The 22,410-nt window shown below is 45.4% G+C and overlaps 1 protein-coding gene across 5 annotated transcripts in view; it reads left to right on the forward strand.

Annotated features, from left to right (window-relative positions):
• FAM193A (family with sequence similarity 193 member A) overlaps window positions 1-22,410 on the forward strand; it is a 138,720-nt gene that overhangs the window by 76,303 nt on the left and 40,007 nt on the right. For all 5 annotated transcript variants that reach the window (XM_025386199.1, XM_025386201.1, XM_025386200.1 and 2 more), the window contains 4 exons: window positions 15,909-16,107; window positions 17,078-17,350; window positions 20,831-21,134; window positions 22,207-22,390. In XM_025386199.1, the coding sequence (XP_025241984.1) occupies window positions 15,909-16,107; window positions 17,078-17,350; window positions 20,831-21,134; window positions 22,207-22,390 (960 nt within the window). The remainder of the gene's footprint in view (window positions 1-15,908; window positions 16,108-17,077; window positions 17,351-20,830; window positions 21,135-22,206; window positions 22,391-22,410) is intronic.

The following is a 22,410-nucleotide window of genomic DNA, read 5'->3' on the forward strand; positions in this document are numbered from 1 at the left end:
AAGACCAGTTATCTGCTTGTGATCTTCCAGGGCTTGCTCTTTTTCTTAACGTGATAGGTAAAATAATGTGAATATAACATGAGTCCTCTAACACTGGCTGGACTCCACAGGGTCTAAAATGACTATGCTTCTTTAGCATTTAGAAATACACAAGCCTAAATAAAGGAGGAGCCCTAAGCGTGATGCCACAGAAAATTATAACGCCCTGCAGGTTATGGAGCACTGGGGAGGGGAGGGTACAGACAGGAGAAGCTGCCAGAAACCCAGTGTGAAGAGCCCATTCAGGAAGTGGAGTGAGGATCTAGAAATAAGTTGATTTTTATGCATTTCTTCTAAGAGAACCTCATGTGTTTACTTAGTATCTTAGCCGTTACAGCGAAATTTTTAGGCTGGTTTCATTCTTTGGACCTTAGATAGCTTTTCCTCTCTAGTTATTTTGAGCTTACCTTTACTAGAATGACTCACTGTAATTCTGATTGTTTTCTTTTTTTTCTTTGTACCAGTTATTCTTGTCCAAAGGTAGCTCTGATCAATCAAAAATATAATTTATTTCAAACTCTAATTTATTATTTAAAACAATGATTTTAAGCTGGAACAGAAAGGGAGGAGGACATGACATGGAATGATTTTTTCCAAACACGTGTGTTTTCTCCCCTCCAGGGGTCACTGTGAAGTGGGGTACATGTAGCCCATAAGTGAGCTTTGTTGTCTGTTTGCTAGGGAGAGGCGCAGGTGGAAGATTAACAGACACAGGTTTAGAATAGAGTGTAATAAGTTTGTCACATCTATTGTAATTACTTGACACAACCATCCAAATTCATGCTTAAATTTTGTTAGATTGAATATTGCTCAGTTTGAACATTTAATGATGTCTTAATAATAGAATGCTTTTTAATAGCATTTTTCAGGTATATAGTCAGAACTAGGCTATCTTCATGGCCCGCCTGGTTTGTAGCCTGATTTTCTCTGGGTGTATGTGTAAAGTTAGGAAGTTTTTCACTCCTGGCTATTGCCTGAATAGAGGTCTGTTACCTAGTTCCAAGAAAAGATAATATTCTGTTATATATTTTTGCTGGTGGAAGCTATTCAAGAATTAGTTCCTAAAAATACTCAAGTAAAATAGTAAAATTGATTATTACTAAAGACTGTGGGGCCCCTTTGGTTAAAAATTGATTATTTTTCCCTGGCTTTTGGCCTTTTCTCAGGAAATTAGAGATCTATATATGGGTAAAAGAAGAAAAACATTTTAGGAGCATCATTTGTATCTATTATTTGTTCTTTTGATACCTGTTAAACTGTAATCATATAGAAAGATTAGAATAGAAAAGCAAATATGGATAGAAAAGCAATTATGGCGGTCAAGCCATATGCGGTAGAAGTCGTATAGAAATTTAGAAATTTATAACTAAATGTTATTTCTACCACTTTTGTCAACTGAAGACTATTCACTGATTCATTGAAAATATGTTATGTGGTGGCCATTATTATGTGGAAACATAAGATACAGTTATCAAAATAATTTCATTTGTATCTGGTATGAAAATGTTCATTACTATAAACAAACTTGAATTGTCACTTACCAGGTCTTACAAGATTAGTTTGTGTTATTTGACTTAGTTTGACTTAGTTGGATGCTGTGACCACATCTGTGCCTAAATGCATAATGCATTAGCAGCCCTGAAGGGGTCTCCTGGTCCACCAGCGAGTTGTGGACAGCTTAAGAAGCAAATGAGCTGTATCAGAATAGCACAGATTTCAGTGACATTGGAGGATGTTTCAGAAAGCAAACGAGCTGTATCAGAATAGCATGCATTTCAGTGATATTGGAGGAAGTTTCTTAGAGATAATCAACAGGAGGATTGTTGGGTAAGAAGTTCTGAATGTAGGGAGGCAGAAGGTGGGTGCTTAACGTGGAGGGGGCCTTGTGTGCTTCTGACCTGCCACTGTGTCTGCCATCACTTTTGCATTGTTGAGGCCTTGGGGAATTCCTGCTGTGCTGCAGTCACAGTTGTTGCCTTTTAAGACGTTATGTCATTGTAGTTGTAATTCTTTTAATTCATATTTTTGGCATTGTGGGTAAATATTTAGTACCTAAAATGTTTAGCATGAGTACTATGAAAAATTTATTTTCTGGCCAGTTGTAGTGGCTCATGCCTGTAATCCCAGCGCTTTGGGAGGCTGAGGTGAGAGGATTGCTTGAGCCTGGGAGCTCAAGACCAGGGCAACATAGTCCTGTCTCTACAAAAAAAAAAAAAAAAATTCTTGAAATTAGAAAGACTTGAAGACTAATTTCTATTTTGAAGTGTCTTCATACCAGTGACATATTGAATTTATATATTGAGTATAAGTTATTTGAAAGTTCAAAATAATTGCTGAGAAAAATACAGTAATGAAATACTACATAAAATAAAAACTGTAAGTGCCAGAGCATTTAATTTCCAAATATTTGGGGATCTCCCGACTATCTTTTTGTTACTGATTTTTACTTTAATTCCATTGTGATCTGAAAGCATACAGTGTATAATTTCTGGTTTTTTGAGTTTATTAAGGTATGTTTTATGGCCCAGAACATGGTCTGTCTTGGTGAATGTTCTATGTGAGCTTCAGAGGAATATGTGTTCTGCCGTTGTTGGATGAAGTGGTCTTCAGATGTTCGTTATGTCCAATTGATTGATGGTGCTCTTGAGTTCTGTCAGTCAGCAACTATGTTCTGACTGATTTTCTGTCTGCTGGATCTGATCATTCTGATTGATGGCTCTTGAAGACTTCCATTGTAATAATGGATTCATCGGTTTCTCCTTGCACAGTTCTATCAGGTTTTGCCCTACAAAGTTTGATGCTTTGTTATTAGCAGCACACACATTGAGGATTGTTATGTCTTCTAGGAGAATTGACCCTTTATCATTATGTAATGCTCCTCATTACCACTGGTAACTTCCCTTACTCTGAAGTCTGCTCTGCCTGAAATTAATACAGCTCCTCCAGCTTTCTTTTGGTTAGTGTTAGCATGGTATATCTTCCTTCATTGCTTTACTTTTTGAAAAGATTTATTATAGTAACATATGCATAATATAAAATTTACAATCTTAACCATTTTTAAGTGTAGAATTCAGTGGTCCGTCTCCATAACTCTTTTCATCTTGTAAAACTGGAGGTTTTTACCCACTAAACAATAACTCCACTTTCCCCCAACCCTGGGCATCGATCATTCTACTTTATGTCTTTATGATTGTGACTATTCTAAGTACCTCATGTACATAGAATTGTACAGTATTTCTCTTTTTGTGACTGGCTTATTTCATTTCACTTAATGTCCTCAGCATTTATTCATGTTGTCGCATATTGCAGAATCTCCTTCCTTTTTAAGGCTAAACAATACTCATCATATGGCTGTACCCTATTTTGCATCTCCATCAGTGAACACTTGAGTTGTTTCCATACAGTAGCTTCTATGAGCAGTGCTGCTGCAAATATGAGTGTGCAAATATTTCAGGACCCTGCTTTCAGTTGTTTGGGGTGTGTACCCAGAAGTGGAATTTATAGATCGTATGGTAATTGTAGTTGTAATTTTTGGAGGAACTGCCACCGTTTCCTATGGTGGCTGCACCATTTTACATTCCCACCAACAGTGCACAAGGGTTTCAGTTTCTCCACATCCTCATTATCACTTGTTATTTTCAGTTTTGCTTTTTTAATAGTAACCATCCTCATGGATGTAAGGTGGTATCACATTGTAGGGCTTTTTTTCTTGTGTAAATGACCGTAGACACATCGTAGTTTTCATTTGCATTTCCTTAGTGTTTAGTGATGTTGGCATCTTTTCATGTGCTCACTGACTGTTCGTGTATCTTCTTTGGAGAAACGTCTGCTCAAGTCCTTTGCTCATGTGTGGATCAGGTTTGTTATTGCTGTTGCATTTTAGTTGTCTCTGTATTCCGGATATTCGTCCGTTATCAGATAGATGATTTGCAAGCATTTTCTCCCATTCTGTGGCTTGACTTTTGACTCTGTTGATAGTGTCTGTTGATGCACAGCGGTTAACAGTTTTTGATGCAGTACGATTTGTCTGTTCTTTGTTGCCTGTGCCTTTGGCGTTACATCCAGTAAATCATTGCCAAATCCAACGTTGTGAAGCTTTTGCCCTCTGTTTTCTTCGAAGAGTTTTGTTCTTTGCTTACATTTAGGTCAGTAATCCATTTTTTAGTTCATTTTAAAATATGGTGTTAGGTAAGGGTGCAACTTCATTCTTTTGCATGTGGATATTCAGTTGTCCCAGTACCATTTGTTAAAAAGACTGCCCTTTCCCTATTGAAGGATCTTGCCATCCTTGTCAAAAATCGTTTGACCATATATCTGAAGTTTCATTTTTGGGCTTTCTGTTCTGTTCCATTTGTCTGTATGTCATGCTGATACCACATTGTTTTGATTGCTATATCTTTGCAGTAAGTTTTGAAATCAGGAAGTGTGAGTCCTGAGTCCACCAGGTTTGGTGATTTTTGGTTTTTGTGTTTTGTGTAAAGATCGTTTGGGTTGGCCGAGCGCAGTGGCTCACACCTGTAATCCCAGCACTTTGGGAGGCCAAGGCGGACGGATCATGAGGTCAGGAGATTGAGACCACCCTGGCTAATACAGTGAAACCCCGTCTCTACTAAAAATACAAAAACTTAGCCGGGCGTGGTAGCGCATGCTGCAGTCCCAGTTACTCGGGAGGCTGAGGCAGGAGACTGGCGTGAACCCGGGAGGCGGAGCTTGCAGTGAGCCGAGATCGCGCCACTGCACTCCAGCCTGGGCAACAAGAGGGAAACTCTGTCTCAAAAAAAAAAAAAAAAAAACATTGTTTGGCTTATTCAGGATCCTAAGAGATTCTATATGAATTTAGGATGGATTTTCTATTTCTTCAAGATATATCATTGGGATTTTCATAGGGGCTGCGTTGAATCTGTAGATCACTTTGGGTAGTGTGTACACTCTTAACAGTATTGTCTTCTAATCAATGAATATGGTATGTGTTTTCAATTTTTTTTTTTTTTAATTTCTTACAGCAATGTTTTGTAGTGTTTGTTTGAGACAGTCTCCCTCTGTTACCCAGGCTGGAATGCAGTGGCATGATCCCGGCTCACTGCAACCTCCACCTCCTGGGTTCAAGCAGTTCTCCTGCCTCAGCCTCCTGTACAGGCGTGCGCCACCATGCCCGGCTAATTTTTTGTGTTTTAATAGACATGGGGTTTCACCGTGTTAGCCAGGATGGTCTAGATCTCCTGACCTCATGATCCACCCGCCTTGGTCTCCCAAAGTGCTGGGATTACAGGCGTGAGGCACTGCGCCCAGCCTGTTTTGTCAGTTTTTTAATTTTTATTTTATTTTATTTTTTTTGAGACAGAGTCTCGGTCTGTCGCGCAGGCTGGAGTCCAGTGGCGCCACCTCGGCTCACTACAAGCTCTGCCTCCCGGGTTCACGCCATTCTCCTGCCTCAGCCTCCCGAGTAGCTGGGACTACAGGCGCCCGCCACCACGCTTGGCAAATTTTTTTGTATTTTTAGTAGAGACGGGGCTTCACTGTGTTAGCCAGGATGGTCTGTATCTCCTGACCTCGTGATCTGCCCACCTCGGCCTCCCAAAGTGCTGGGATTACAGACGTGAGCAACCGTGCCCGGCCTGTAGTTTTTATGGTACAACTCTTTCACTTCTTTGGTTAATTCCTGTTGGTGTTTTGTTTTGGTTTGGTGTTTTTTTGAGACAGAATCTCATTCTGTTGCCTACACTGGAGTGCAGTGGCATGATCTTGGCTCACTGCACCCTCCACCACCCAGGTTCAAGTGATTCTCCTGTGTCAGCCTCTGGAGTAGCAGTGATTACAGGCACGCGCCTCCATACCTGGCTAATTGGCTAATTGGCTAACGCCTGGCTAATGCTGGGATTACAGGCATGAGCCACTGTGCCCAGCCCTAAATTATTATTTTTGATGCGTTTTGAATGGAATTGTTTTCATAATTTCCTTTTCTGACTGACCATTGTTAGTGTATAGACAAGCAGCTGATTTTCGAGTGTTGATTTTGTATCTTCCTACTTTGCTGAATTCATCTATTCTAAGAGACTTTTTTTGTGGAATCTTTAGAGTTTTCTACATGTAAAATCATACCATCTACAAAGAGAGATAATTTTACTTCTTCCTTTCCAGTTTAGATGCCTTTTATTTTTCTTGCCTATTTGCTCTGGCTGAAATTTCTAATACTATGTTGAATAGAAGTGGTGAAAGCAGGCATCCTTGCCTTGTTCCTGTTACTTAAGGAAAAGCTTTCATTTGTTCACCATTGTTTGCTGTGGGTTTTTCATATATGGCTTTTATTATGTTTTGGTAGTTTTCTTTCTATTCCTAGTTTGTTGGGTATTTTTGTTATGAAAGGGTGTTGAGGCCGGGCGCGGTGGCTCACGCCTGTAATCCCAGCACTTTGGGAGGTCAAGGCGGGCGGATCACGAGGTCAGGAGATCGAGACCATCCTGGCTAACGCGGTGAAACCCCGTCTCTACTAAAAATACAAAAAAATTTGCCGGGCGTGGTGGGGGGCGCCTGTAGTCCCAGCTATGCGGGAGGCTGAGGCAGGAGAATGGCCTGAACCCAGGAGGCGGAGCTTGCAGTGAGCCGAGATCCCGCCACTGCACTCCAGCCTGGGCGACAGAGCAAGACTTCGTTTCAAAAAATAATAATAATAAAAGGGTGTTGAATTTTGTCACATGCTTTTTCTGCACCAGTTTTGATGATCTTTGGCGTTTTCCAGTCTGTTAATGTGGCATGTTAACATTGATTACTATTTATACATTGAATCATCCTTGCATTCTGGGAATAACTCTCACGTGGTCATGGTGTATGAATCTTTTAATATGCTGCTGAGTTCAGTTTGCTAGTATTTTGTTAAGGATGTTTGCGTGAATGTTCATAAGCGATACTCATTTGTAGTTTTTTTTGTTTGTTTTGTTTTTGAGACAGAGTTTCGCTCGTTACCCAGGCTGGAGTACAATGACGCGATCTTGGCTCGCTGCAACCTCCGCCTCCCAGGTTCATGCGATTCTCCTGCCTCAGCCTCCTGAGTAGCTAGGATTACAGGCATGCGCCACCAGGCCTGGCTAATTTTGTATTTTTAGTAGAGACGGGGTTTCTCCATGTTGGTCAGCTGATCTGGTACTCCCAACCTCGATCCGCTACCTTGCCCTTCCCAAGTGCTGGGATTACAGGCTTGAGTTGCTGCGCCCGACCCTATAGTTTTTCTTATAGTGTCTTTGGCTTTGGCATGGGGATATGCTCAGGACACGAGTTAGAAAGTGCTCACTTCTCTTCAGTTTTTTGGAAACTTTGAGAAAGATTGATATTAATTCTTTAAATGTTTGGTAGAATTGACCAGTGAAGCATCAGGTCTATGGCTTTTCTTTATTGGGTGATTTTTTTTTTTTTTTTGAGACGGTGTTTTGCTCTGTCACCCAGGCTGGAGTGCAGTGGCACAATCTCCACTCACTGCAACCTCCGCCTCTCAGATTCAAGCGATTCCCTAGCCTCAGCCTCCAAAGTAGCTGGAACTACAGGCACTTGCCACCACACCCAGCTAATTTTTGTATTTTTAGTAGAGACAGGATTTTGCCATGTTGGCCAGGTTGGTCTCAAACTCCTGACCTCAGGTGATCCACCTACCTCGACCTCCCAAAGTGCTGGGATTATAGGCATGAGCCACTGCACCCAGCCTATTGGGTGATTTTTGATTACCAGTTCAATCGCTTTACTAGTTATAGGTCTGTTCAGACTTTTCTATTTCTTTATGATTTCGTCTTGATAAGTTTTGTGTTTCTAAAATTTTTTTCATTTCATCTGTTTTATCCAGTGTGTTAGTGTACAGTTGTTCATAATACTTTCTTTTTCTTTGAAACAGCGTCTCACTCTGTCACCCAGACCAGGAGTACAGTGGTATGATCATAGCTCATTGCAGCCTCAAACTTTTGGGCTCAAGCATTCCTCCTGCCTCAGCCTCGCAATAGCTGGGACTACAGGCATGTGCCACCACTCCCAGCTAATTTTTTTTTTATTGTTTTGGACTCTACCAAAGAGAAGACAGGGTCTCACTATGTTGCCATCTGGACTGAAACTCCTGGGCTAAAGCAGTCCTCCTACCTCAGCCTACCAAAGTGCTGGGCTTATAGGCGTGAGTTACCAAGCCCAGCCAATACTTACTTTTTTTTTTTTTTTGAGATGGAGTCTCTCTCTGTCGCCCAGGCTGGAGTGCAACGGCACCGTCTTGGCTCACTGCAAGCTCCGCCTCCTGGGTTCATGCCATTTTCCTGCCTCAGGACTACAGGCACCCGCCACCACGCCTGGCTAATTTTTTTGTATTTTTAGTAAAGACAGGGTTTCACCATGTTAGCCAGGATGGTCTCGATCTGCTGACCTCGTGATCCGCCCACCTTGCAAAAGGCTGGGATTACAGGCATCAGCCACCTCGCCCAGCCAACTTCTCAGGGTTTTCATATGCAAAGCAGGTTTCTTACAGACATGTGTAGTTGTGTTTGTTTGTTATTTTTAGAGATGGAATCTTGCTGTGTTACCCAAGCTGGACTTGAACTCCTAGGCTCAAGCAATCCTCCCACCTTGGTCTCCTGAGTACCTGCGACTATAGGCACATGCCACCATGCTTGTTGTTTTTTGATATACTCTGATAATCTTTGTCTTTTCATTGGTGTATTTGACTATTCACATTTAAAGTAATTTTTTAATGTGTTTAGATGAATATCAGCCATGTTTGTAATTGTTTCCTATTCATTATGAGTCTTTTCTGCCTTCTCTACTTTTAATTAAGCATTTTATGATTTTTATCTCCTCTTATATCAATTTTATTTATATTTTTTAAAATTTCTGCAGTTGCCCTAGTGTTTACAATATACATTTTGAACTAATCTAAGTCCCTTTTCAACTAACTAATGTAAAACAGGTAACATTTAACAGATTACTCCCGACCCCTCCCTATTCCCTGTGACATTGCTGTCATTATTTTCACTTATCCGCATGTTAATCACCCGGTACAGTGTTGATGATTACTTTCAACAGTTATCTTTTAGATTACTAGGAAGAAGAAGATACTTTACTTTGGCTTTACTCCTTCTCTAGTATTCTTCTTTTCTTTCTGTAGATCCACATTTCTGACCTTCTGTCTGAAGGAAATCTTTTGACATTTCTTGCAGGGCAGGTCTGCTGGTGATGAGCTCCCTCAGTTTTTGTTTGTCTGAGGAAGTCTTTATTTCTCCTTCACTTTTGAAGGATAATTTCGCTGGACACATAATTCTAGGTTGGTAGTTTTTTTCTTTGAACACTTTAGATCTGTTTAACTTCCCTGTGTCCTTGCTGGCATGGTTTCTGGTTTCTGACAAGGTGTCCTCTGGAATTCTTTCCCTGTTCTTCTGTAGGTCCACTCGCCCCCACCCAGCTGCTTTCAAGATTTTCTCTTTTTGTTGTTGTTGTTGTTTGTTTTTTTGAGATGGAGTCTCACTCAGCCACCCAGGCTGGAGTGCAGTGGCACGATCTCGGCTCACTGCAACCACTGTCTCCAGGTTCAAGTGACTCTCCCATCTCAGCCTCCGGAGTAGTTGGGATTACAGGCACCCACCATCATGTCCGGCTAATTTCTGTATTTTAGTAGAGACGAGGTTTCACCATGTTGGCCAGGCTGGTCTTGAACTCCTGACCTCAGGTGATCTGCCCACCTTGGCCTCCCATAGTGCTGGGATTACAGACGTGAGCCACGGCACCTGGCCAAGATTTTCTCTTTTTCTTTGGTATTCTGCAGGTTGAATAGAATATGCCTTCATGTAGCTTTGGGGGTATTTATTCTACTTGATGTTCTCTGAATTCCTTGGATCTGTGCTGTCAGTTGTTAATTTTGGAGACTTTTCAGCTATTACTACTTCAACTGTTTCTCTAGTCTCTCCTTCCAGCATTCCACTTACCAGGTGTTATATCTTTCCAAACTGTCCTGCAAGTTTTGGATGTTTTGTTCTATTGGGGGGATTGTTTCTAGTTTTGTTTTTAATTCTTGTTTCTCTTTGCCTTGCAGTATGGGAAGTTTCTGCTGACATATCTTGCAGCTCCCTGACTCTTTCCTTGACCGTGTCGTCTCCTGATGAGCCCATCACTGATAGTCTTCGTTTCTCTTACATTGTTTTTATTGCCAGCATTTCTTTCTATCTGTCTGCTCACACGGCCCCCTTGTTCTTGCATGCTGTCTACTTTTTCCATTAGAGCCTTTAGCCTACCAATCATTTTCAATTTCCTGTTTGATAATTGCCATCCATGTTATCTCCATGTTCCTGCAACCATTCAGTTGTCTTTCTCAGCCTCTGATGAGATTGGTGTTAGACTTTCTTCTGTTCTGCATCCCTGACACTCTCTTGCAGGTTTCTCATCTCCTTATCTCTCAGTTCAGTGTTCTGAGAACTTTTTTGGGATCAGTCCTCCAGTTAAGTGATTCTGTAGTGGTGCCTAGCCTGCCACTTAAGTTCTAATTCCGACTATATTTATATATTTAAATATATTTAATTTACTTTTTTTTCCCAAAGATATCTAGTAGCTTTTTATATTCTCTTGTTCCTTGTTTTTTTCTTTCTTTCTTTCTTTCTTTCTTTCTTTCTTTAAGCATTTTACACATAGTTACTCTGTGTTTGAAACCTTGAGCATCCAGATTCGTTTTCTGTTGATGTCACCTGTGGTATATTATTTCCTTGTGCGGATGGATTCTATTAGGAGGTTATGTTTTGCTCAGCTTACTCTGTGAGAACCCAGAGGCCTCCATAGTGGATGCTTCCCTATGAGGGTTGGCATCTGCTGGTGCGAGAGCTCCCTGAGACCTGGGCTCCTCTCAAGGGTCTCCAGACTGCGGCCCCCACACGTCACTGTGGCGATGGTGTGCGGCCATTCCTTCCCCTCACCTCCACTTCGCTTCTCTCATCACCTCCTAATACTTCTTTTCGTCCTTTGCCTTTGTTGATAGCAGTTGGTTACCAAAGTGTTCAGTGTCATTTCTCTCAGATCTAAAGCTAAGTAGCCCCTCTTACCCGACAAAGCCCAGACCAGGGGGGAAGAATGGCCTTCTTCAAGCGAAGAGCAAAGCCGAGCAGGTGTGGCTGCACCTCGCTGCTCCTCCCACCTGCTGTCCACGTGGCCTAGGAGTAGGAAGTCACGACTACAGGGCCTGAATCTATACCAGAACCCAAGTCATGGGACTTTGAATCCTGAGTCTTTTTCATCCAACATGGAGGATGTACTGTAAAACAGTTGATGTACTAAGAAAGGGCCTAGGCCGGGCGCGGTGGCTCACGCCTGTAATCCCAGCACTTTGGGAGGCCGAGGCGGGTGGATCACGAGGTCAGGAGATCGAGACCATCCTGGCTAACACGGTGAAACCCCGCCTCTACTAAAAATGCAAAAAATTAGCCGGGCGAGGCGGCGGGCGCCTGTAGTCCCAGCTAGTCGGGAGGCTGAGGCAGGAGAATGGCGTGAACCCGGGAGGCGGAGCTTGCAGTGAGCCGAGATCGCGCCATTGCACTCTAGCCTAGGCGACTAAGCGAGACTCTGTCTCAAAAAAAAAAAAAAAAAAAAAAAAAGAAAGGGCCTAGAAGTGAGGACAGGGATGTCTCAAAGTCTCCACTGAGAACTTTGCAGTGGAGCATTTGCAGTGGCCACTGGGTTCTGGCCCTCCGGAGTTCGGTGTATCAAGTGGAGCGTGGTGACGTGGTGCAAGAGGAGGACCGGGTGCCAAGTAGCCTTGGGTCCCTTGTTAGCTTCGAGGGCCAGGGTGTGTCTTTACACTCCCTCTCTAGGTTACTTTGAGACTTAAGTAAAACCACTGGAAAAGCATTTAATACAATTAAAACACGATTCGGTTAAATACAGTTTAAAGTACAAGTTCAGATTTAGATTGGAGATGTAAAGCTGTGTGGACAATGGGGTCATAAATAGGTTGCAATTTGGGGATCACATTGTGATCTTTGACTTGCATGTTCTTTTAGAGCTGAGATTCAGCCTGAAAACTGGCACAGCCAAAGCAAAGGTGGTCGTTCGCCTCTACCATCTCTGGGAGAAACACCAAGAAACCTAAGTTAAGCAGAGAGGTCGTCATCTTAACCTTTTCGTTACCTGGGATACAGCTGGAACTCATTTTTGCTCGGATGCTTAGTGTTGGGAACCTCTCACGTGTGGGCCTCGTGACTCAGTCTGCGGCTCTTGCTCCTCGTGTCTTGCACCCACGTTCCATGTCCGAGTGAGTGTGGGTGGTAGAGGACGAGCAAGTCACCCAGCTCCCGGATAGACTCAATGTGTGCCCAGTGGAAAGCAGTTTGTTGTGTTTGCATTTGTGTCAGAGCTTTTAGTTAAAGCAACAGTTTTCCTTTCCTATGGATTACTTCTTTTGTCTCAAAGTGGATAAAAATGCAAAACAACTGCTAGTTGAAGCTTTGTGGGTTTGTATGAGTGAAGTCGGTGTTCAGATTCAATAGCATGGTCCACATTCTGAGAGAGTTACTTTACAGTTAGCTCATTGACTTATAAAGTCGTGGTCCAAAAATGGTCTAGGTGACAGACACTTATTTTTTCCTGAAGGAAATCCATAAGCTATTGAGATCAGTAGGCATCTTCTGCAAAAGCATTAAAGAAAATACAACTTTTTTTGCTACTGATCCCTGTTACTTTTGTCCCTACTACTGGGCCTCCGTTTTTGAGTAGGTGGGGTTCTGCACAGTGTGTAAATCGAATGCGTAGAATCATTGCCATATGTTTCCAATATTACAGTTGTATAGATGCATTCCCTTATTCCTCTAAGCTAGACACTGTTCAGCAGACACTTATTGAACACCCAATATGTGCCAGGCCCTGTGCTATATTCTAGGAAGACAAAAATCGGTTAGTCCTGGCCCCTCTTTTCAAAGAGTTCACAGTCTAAAGAGAAGACAAAAACAAGATCAAAATACGAAAATGTTGTGACATACCTAATGGAACTCACAGATGCTAGGCAGAAAAGTAACATTGAAGAGAGAACATTTTAAATAAGCCCACGGGTGGTTTTGCAGTGGAAATGATGTTGAAACAGGGTTTTAAAGCATAAGCAAGAGCTCTCTGCACACACATGGGTGGTGGAGCCAAGGCTGTCAGCCAGGCTTTTCAAACCTGAAACCAAACAACTCACGGTCGTGTCTTGAGGAGTCCAGGAAGTACTTATATAGATTCAGAGTCCTGAGAGTGCTTCTAGTCAGGGTTTACCAGCTGGGCCAGCACAATGAGACTGCTGCTCAAAGCCAGCAGGTTGGCATCTGTCAGATGTTTCTGCCCCTTACTAGAAGGTACTCAAGACCCAAGTCTTCTACTTGTTAGTTTTCATCAATTACTTCTCAGCAAAGCAGCTCTTAGCTTATCACTGCTTTGTAGAAATGGGTATTGAAATGCGTTTTTGTTTTTTTTTCCCCTGGCTCTTGTCCCGTGGGGCTTCCATACCAGAACAATGACTTCAGCCCTTGCCTGTAGCCTGGGTGGTCTGTCTGGACCTGTTTCTTCCTCCTGTTGAATCTTGAGTGTCTGCTCTACCCTCCTCTCCCCCTTTGCCATCCTGGGCCTGTTTCAGGTCAGTGGACTCACTGAGCTGTCCAGCAGCCCAGAGGGGCGTGCTTCCTCTCTGCTCCGAAGCACTGTGGGAGAAGGGCAAGGTGGAAAGGTTTGGTTGAATACTACTATGGGCCAGACAGTGTGCTCAATTCTTACCATAACCCTGGAGGTAGGTATCTCCAGATTACAGATGAGAAAACTAAAGCACAAAAAGATTGAGTAATTTGCCTGAGGTCACACAGCTAGTAAAAGGGAGAGCTGGCATCCGAGCTCGCCAGACTGCAGAGCCCAAAGGCCAAGACGTGGGACTAGAGTTAAGATCTGTCACCTGAACGTGCCTCCTCATAGTGGAGCCAGCAGTGGTAGCTCCTGGACTAGATGTGTAGTCCCAGCTTTCATCTTGATAGCTCCAGAATTCCTCCTTTCCTTGCCACTTTCACTGCCATTGCTTCATCCTTTCTCACCCCCTGACTAACCACTTGTCCTCTTTCTGCCTTCTGGTTCATCCACAGTATTGCCACAAATTGATCTTTCCACTGAGCTGACCAGATCATCTCACTTTGCTGCTTAAATCCCTCTGTGACTCCCCAGCCCCTTGAGGACAGTGATACAAAGTTGTCTTTGGCCTGGCTGCCGCCCCCACTCAACCTGGAGCCTGTCAGGGTATGGCACTGTCATACCTGTATATGCACCATCCCTTTGCTCCTAACCCCTTCGTGTCCTCCCTCTGGCCAAGCCAGGCCTGCAGGATTCTGCCGAACCATTGCCCATTCTTCAGAACCCTCCAGGGAACCCTCCCACTTGAGTTTACAGAATTCAGTGCTCATTTCTGCATCCCAGAGGATGTGATGACCAGGTTGCCCATAACTGGGCATTCCTCCACTCCAGCAGACAGAAGTCCTGCTGAGGGAGATCCATATGTCTGCCCAGCATTAGCAAGGACTGGGGGAGAAGGGCCAGGATCCAGATGTCCCACCTCATCCTAGAGCTCATGTAATCTGGGGAAAGGCAGACATTAAACCAATAGGCTACAAGTAGGTCTTGAATTATAACTATGGTAAGTGCTAAGAGGGAAAATGACGGATTTTAGTGTGTTCAGTGGGAAGGCTCGCCTTGGTCTTGGGTGTTGGGTCCTGGGTGGTCACAGCAAAGGCAGTGCCAGCTTCTCTGAGGAAGTGATCCTTAGGGCAAGGCCTACAGGATGAGTGTGAGTGCGGTAACGAGCTGAGGCTCACACATTCTAGAGCATGGACACAGCACAAGCAAAGCTTAGGGCCAAGAAGGTGAGAATAGGTGTGTGCTGGTCAAGGGGAGGCCTGTGTGTCGAGGGCCTTGGTGAGCCGGAGGGTTGGAGGAGGTAGGCCCAGCTCCCTTGGATCTTTTCAGACCAGAGCCTTGGGAAGCCATTGCTGCGTCCTGAGCAGAGGAGTGACGTGCTCGAATTTACATTCAACAAAGATCACTCTGGCTGTGATGGGAAGAAGGACTGGGAAGAGTTCCTGGTGCAGATGTGTAGGCTCTTGTGCTGCGCCGCTGTGAGAACGTGGTGCTTAGGATCTCCTAAGGAGGTCAGCAGCCAGGGCCTGGTGCCTGGATAGCGGCTGAGGCAGAGGGAGGACCCAAGGGGGCCCCAGCCTGTGCAGGAGCAGCCAGATGGCTAGTCACTCAAAAAATGCATGGATGTTGGCTAGCCAGCTGGCCAGACCCTGATCACCTTCCCTTGGTGCCTTCGACAGTGGTCTGCCCCACAGGGCCCAAGGCAGGGCTTGCCAGTGAGGCAGCTCCTTTGAGAATGCCCTGGTCTTTAGAGCACTGTATACAAATTCCTCTAGTTCATTAGATTTGCGCTGTACCTTGCCTGGGTATAAGAGGTCAGTGTGTAAGGGTTTTATCCATTTTCATCAGTGATTCCAAAGTTGACTTATCAGTGATGATCATTAAAATGCTTGCTGAGATTAAGCCGTAGAAACAGATCTTACGACGCACATGACACACTCACATGTGACCCAGTAGGAATGTGACAGGTTATTGAGTTGTCTAAAGTTTGTTCAGATATACTCCTCAAGGCATCGGTTGCTTTTCATATCTACATCTGGTTGAAATTTGACCTGCTGTGTACAGTCTCATAAATCAAGTCCACATTTTGTGAGATGTGCGCCCTGTGGGCCTCAGCTCATGGCGAGCACATCCCATGAGGCTCATAATGAATTGTCTGTCTGTAGTTTACTTACCTAGGTAAACAGAATATTAATTTTGATATGTGATTAGAAAATTTTTTTTTGTAGGCTTTACCGCCAGCACCTGTTCAGAATCACACAAATAAGCATCAGGTATTCAATGCATCTCTTCAAGACCATATTTATCCGAGCTGTTTTGGGAATACTCCAGAGTGGAATAGTTCTAAATTTATAAGTCTTTGGGGATCAGAAGTGATGAATGATAAGAACTGGAATCCTGGCACTTTCTTGCCAGATACAATTTCTGGTAAGGAATTTGTTAAAACTTTCTTAAAGTTTTAAAATAACCTAAGTAGATTGACATCTTTGCCGTAGTCTCCCGTGGAAACCCTGGCGCAGCTGTAGCCAGCCGCTGCTCCACCACCTCGGTCTCCAATCCTACTCCATCCTGTCGCATCTGCCACCAGTCAGTCCCACTGCGTGACTGAGCAGAGCAAGACTCTGACTCCGTGGCTCCCTGTCAGACCGGTGAGCCACATGGGCGTGGCCTCCGCACTGCTGAGGGTCTGGTGACCATGGTTGGGTGCCCGGCCTTCAATTCTCGAGCAGTGGTGACAATCAGACCTCAGGCCCCCCAGTGCACAGGGGCAGGAAGAAAGTGCCACAGTCGACTTAAATCTGTGACTCACACTCCTTCCTCTGGTTACTGCATTGGCCCCACGTGGCATCTCTCCCCTTTACTAGCTCCTTCCTCCCCAGCCGCCTCAGCCACTGAGGCCCAGCTGTTACTTCAGTCGCAGGGTCAGGGGCACCTGAAAAGGGGCTGGTGCCTACCCCTCATCTCTGTCTTCCTGTGGCCAGAGCTCCTGGCAGCCCCACACCCAGCCCCCGCGTGTGCCAGAACAGCAGGCTACACTTGACATCCTGATCTCTGCTTGGGAAGGATTTCTAGCTGTGTGACCTTGGGCAAGTTGCTTGGCCTCTCTGAGCCTCAGTTTCTTCATCTTCTTAGGATGGGAGTAATAGTATCAACCTCAGAAAGTAGTTTTAAGACTTTACGTAACTTTGGAAAGCACCTAGCACAGGAATTGGCACATAGTAGGTGCTCAATACAGTTTTTTCTTAGATTAAGAACTGGTTGACTTAGCGTCATCCCAGTGGGATCCTGACTTCAGTAGCACCCCCAGTGTCAAATGTTCAGTCATCAGCATGTCTTTTAGGGTTTAGCTAAGTATGATTGCTGTCAGAAGCCATAATTTTCCTGTTCTTCTTTGAAGGGAGTGAAATATTAGGGCCAACACTCTCAGAAACAAGACCAGAAGCCCTTCCACCTCCATCTGGCAATGAAACACCTGCAGTCTCGGATAGTAAAGAGAAAAAGAATGCTGCAAAAAAGAAGTGTTTATACAATTTCCAAGATGCTTTTATGGAAGCAAACAAAGTTGTCATGGCCACCTCATCAGCCACGTCCTCCGTGTCCTGCACAGCTACCACAGTGCAGTCCAGCAACAGCCAGTTCAGAGTGTCATCCAAGAGACCTCCTTCAGTAGGTAAGGCTTGAAGGCTCACTGGCCCTCGGGGTCTGCAGGAAGGCTGGGTTTACTGACTTCTCATCTTTGTAACTGCCTTTTACTTGGCCCAGCCCGAGGCGTACGTGTAATTAACTGACCAAAAATGCTCACACACACACAGTTGATCCCGAGAGCTGATCCTTAGGACTTTGATTAGAATTGTAGCTATTATGCTAGATTCCTCTGGGGCTTCACTGCATCGTCTTGCTTTTGTCTCTGTTTCTGTTGTTCTTCTGTGATAGGAAGAGTCTATTGCTTGCTTTCTCTTCTCTTTTTCTTTTTCAAGATAGGGTCTTGGCCGGGTGCAGTGGCTCACGCCCGTAATCCCAGCACTTTGGGAGGCCGAGGTGGGCGGATCACGAGGTCAGGAGATCGAGACCATCCTGACTAACACAGTGAAACCCTGTCTCTACTAAAAATACAAAAAAATTAGCCCGGCGTGGTGGCAGGTGCCTGTAGTCCCAGCTAGTCGGGAGGCTGAGGCAGGAGAATGGCGTGAACCCAGGAGGTGGAGCTTGCAGTGAGCCGAGATCGCGCCACTGCACTCCAGCCTGGGCGACAGAGTGAGACTCCGTCTCAAAAAAAAAAAAAAAAAGATAGGGTCTCACTCTTGTTCGCCCAGGCTGGAGTGCAGCGGCACAGTCTCAGCTCACTACAGCCTCCACTTCTTGTGTTCAAGCGATTCTCCCACCTTGGCCTCCTGAGTAGCTGGGACTACAGGCGCCCACCACCACGCACGGCTAATTTTTGTATTTTTTGGTAGAGACGGGGTTTCACCACGTTGGCCAGGCGAGGAGGTCATTGCTTTCTGAGCATGTGGCAAGATTTCTCAGAAGCTGCTTTAGGAAAATGCTGAGCAGATGTGAGCTGGCTCGAGGAGGCCTCACTAGCCAAAGCTGGGAAGGATTGAGCATTAAAGGGAATGAAGAGGCTGAGTGCAGTAGCTCCCAGCATTTTGGGAGGCTAAAAGGGGAGGATTGCCCAGGAGTTTGAGACTAGCCTGGGCAACATAGTGATGACACCCCGTCTCTAAAAAAAAAAAATTTTAAAAACAGTAAGGAAGTTTGACTATAGCATACAAATAAAGTCAAGAATCCAAAGGGATTAGGGTGCTCAAACAGAGCAGTAGGGTGGGAAGCTCCTTCTTCTAGAAGCATACCTCCTCCAAATGTGTAAGAAGGATAGGAGTGGCACTTCAGCATGCTGCGCCCCTGGGGTAACAGCTGGTGCAAGTACGCAGCATTCATGGAGGTTAACGAGGGATATCAGTTTGGGGAATGGAGTATTTCTGCTGTTCAAAAGCAGCACCCACAGGGAACTGACAGATTACACAGGAATGGTGGGCACCTGTGTTAATCCATTCTCACGGTGCTATGAAGAACTACCCAAGACTGGGTAATTTATAAAGGAAAGAGTTTTAATTGACTTTCAGTTCCACATGGCTGGGGAGGCCTCAGGAAACTTACAATCATGGTGGAAGGTACCTCTTCACGGGGGACAGAACGAATACCCAGCGAAGGAGAAGCCCCTTATAAAACCGTCAGATCTCGTCAGAACTCACTCACTAGAACAGCATGGGGCACCATGATTCAGTTATTTGCACTGGGTCCCTTCCACTGCACAGGGGGATTATGGGAACTACAATTCAAGATGAAATTTGGATGGGGACACAACCAAACCCTATCACTGGGGACTGACAGATTACAAAGGAATGGTGGATGCCAGACTCTGGAGGAACCTAGCAGACAGTGCCATGCACATCACCATGAAACAGAGAGACACTGGTTGCATCCCATTGCCACAAACTCAGAAGAATCCAACATAATATTTGCAGGATTTGTGCCCAGAACATTTTATCTAAATCTACCAAGACAAGACAAATCCAAATGGGCAGACAGGTGGCCTATTAAAAAAAAATGTTAGGCCAGGTGCGGTGGCTTACGCCTGTAATCCCAGCACTTTGGGGAGGCCAAGGCAGGCGGACCACGAGGTTAGGAGATCGAGACCATCTGGCTAGCACAGTGAAATCTTGGCTCTACTAAAAATACAAAAAAATTAGCTGGGCGTGGTGGCGGGCTTCTGTAGTCCTAGCTCTGTGGGAGGCTGAGGCAGGAGAATAGCGTGAACCTAGGAGGTGGAGCTTGCCGTGAACCAAGATCGAGCCACTGCACTCCAGCCTGGGCGACAAATCGAGACTCCGTCTCAAAAAAAAAGTTAGTCTTGTGAAAAGAGAAAAGGGTTGGAAGAGGCCGGGTTGATGGGAAAGCTATAATGGACATGTGAAGGAAATTGGAAAATTGAATATGGGTTGTACCTTAGATGAGATTATCTTGTCAGTGTTGTTGTTGGTTTTTTTTTTTTTTTTTTTTTGAGACAGAGTCTCGCTCTGTCACCCAGGCTGGAGTGCAGTGGCCGGATCTCGGCTCACTGCAAGCTCCGCCTCCTGGGTTCACGCCATTCTCCTGCCTCAGCCTCCCAAGTAGCTGGGACTACAGGCGCCCACCACCTCGCCCGGCTAGTTTTTTTGTATTTTTTAGTAGAGACAGGGTTTCACCGTGTTAGCCAGGATGGTCTCAATCTCCTGACCTTGTGATCCGCCCATCTTGGCCTCCCAAAGTGCTGGGATTACAGGCTTGAGCCACCGCGCCCGGCCTTCCTTTCAGTGTTAAATGCCGTTGAGGTGATCGTAGTATTGTGGTTATTCAGCAAAATGTCAAAAAAAGAGAGAGGGAGGGAGGGAGGGAAAGAAAGAAAAGAAAGAGAGGAGAGAGACGGGAGGAAATTTTTAAGTAAAAAGTGGCTCACACCTGTAGTCCCAGGACTTTAGGCGGCCCTGATGAGAGGATCGCTTGAGCCCAGGGGTTCAACACCAGCCTGGACAACATAGTGAGACCTTGTCTCTTAAAAAAGAAAAGGGTGATTTTTTTTTTTTTCCTTTGAGATGGAGTCTGGCTCTGTCGCCCAGGCTGCTGGAGTGCAGTGGTGTGATCTGTGATCCTCCTGCCTCAGCCTCCCGAATAGCTGGGACTACAGGTACGTGCCACCATGCCCGGCTAATTTTTTCTGCTTCTAGTACAGACAAGGTTTCACTGAGTTAATCAGGCTGGTCTCGATCTCCTGACCTCGTGATCCGCCGGCCTCGGCCTCCCAAAGTGCTGGGATTACAGGCGTGAACCACCGCACCCAGCCAAGAAATTTTTTTTTGAAAAAGCAAACTGTCGATGTTCTGAGGAGCTCATGCCGAAGTGTTTTAGAGGCGAGTGCAATTTGCAGACATTCAGCCGAAAAGTGTGTGTGCATGTAAGAAATAAAGTTTATAAACAGGACAGAATATTAGGTCGTGATGATGAAGCAAGGTGAAGGATGAATGGGTACTCTGTGTGTTCTTTCAGATTTTCTGCAGGTTTGAACATTTTTGAAACAAAAACTTGGCAGTGACTCTCACCTCTCTAAATGCAGGTGACGTGTTTCATGGCATCAGCAAGGAGGACCACAGACACTCGGCTCCAGCCGCCCCGAGGAACAGCCCCACGGGCTTAGCCCCCCTCCCAGCGCTCTCACCTGCTGCACTCTCACCTGCCGCGCTCTCACCTGCCGCTCTTTCACCTGCTTCCACACCTCACCTTGCAAATCTTGCAGCCCCATCATTCCCCAAAACAGCAACCACAACTCCCGGGTTTGTGGACACACGCAAGAGTTTCTGTCCTGCACCCCTGCCCCCGGCCACAGATGGCTCCATTAGCGCCCCTCCAAGTGTCTGCAGGTGAGCCAAGTCCTGATTGGGGACATGGGAGCACTTTGGAAAATGGGTGTTACACTGCACTAGCACAGCTACAGAAACTTCCCTGGGACCATGCAGTTGAAAAGCCTAGTGAAATGCTGAGGGAATGCAAGGATGTCCCCAGCAGAGGCCAAGTGTGGAGGGGCTCCCATCTCAGCCTCTACTTCTGCAGACAGAAGAGCAGGGGCAGTGGGCTGCCTTGGGAAGGTAGGCCAGTTACCCCTAAACACTGACAGCATCGGGGGCGTACATTGTTTGTTATTTGTTGTATAAGTTGTATTTGTTATACCTAGGGTGGAATCAGAAGAAAATGAATGAAATGTGTGTAGTAAAAACACAATACGACAAACACTCAACAGGTTTTTGTTTTGTTTTGTTTTGTTTTTGAGACAGAGTCTTGCTCTGTCGTCCAGGCTGAAGTGCAGTGGTGGAATCTCAGTGCACTGCAACCTCCATCTCCTGGGTTCAAGCGATTCTCCTGCCTCAGCCTCCCAAGTAGTGAGACTACAGGCATACACCACCATGCCTGGCTAATGTTTGTATTTTTAGTAGAGACGGGTTTCACCATGTTGGCCAGGCTGATCTCGAACTCCTGACCTCAGAGGATCCACCTTCCTCGGCCTCACAGAGTACTGGAAGTACAGACGTGAGCCCCTGCACCCAGCCAGACTTTCCTTTTAAGACAATTTCTGTTACCTTTGAACTCTCCCATTTGAAGCTATACCCCTTCTCCCCCTTAGTATGGAAGCTGTGGTGGCAGGGACAGTCTTAGAAGGAGTCATTGGAGAGACTGCGTGTTCCTGTTCAGTGGCGCTGTATGAGCGCTTTGAGGGACCGCCTGCATGCGTGCGCACACGCCATGCCTCCCACGTGAGCCCCTGGCCAACGTCTTTGGTGCATGTGTATGACTCCCTAGGAACCTTGGGGCTATGCATCCTCTGCGCTGCCTCTTGTCTGTGAAATGGGCAGGACAGTGGGTGGTCATGCGCAACAATGGGAGTCATTGCCTCCCGGGGCCGGCCACTTGCCGATAAGCTTGTGTGCAATTTTGCAGTGACCCTGATTGCGAAGGGCACCGCTGCGAGAATGGTGTCTACGACCCACAGCAAGATGATGGGGACGAGAGTGCAGATGAGGACAGCTGCTCTGAGCACAGCTCCAGCACCTCAACCTCCACCAACCAGAAGGAGGGCAAGTACTGCGACTGCTGCTACTGCGAATTCTTTGGGCACGGCGGGGTGAGTGCGTGAGGTCAGCA

The sequence above is a fragment of the Theropithecus gelada genome, chromosome 5 (assembly GCF_003255815.1).
Source record: "Theropithecus gelada isolate Dixy chromosome 5, Tgel_1.0, whole genome shotgun sequence".
Lineage (NCBI taxonomy): Eukaryota > Metazoa > Chordata > Mammalia > Primates > Cercopithecidae > Theropithecus > Theropithecus gelada.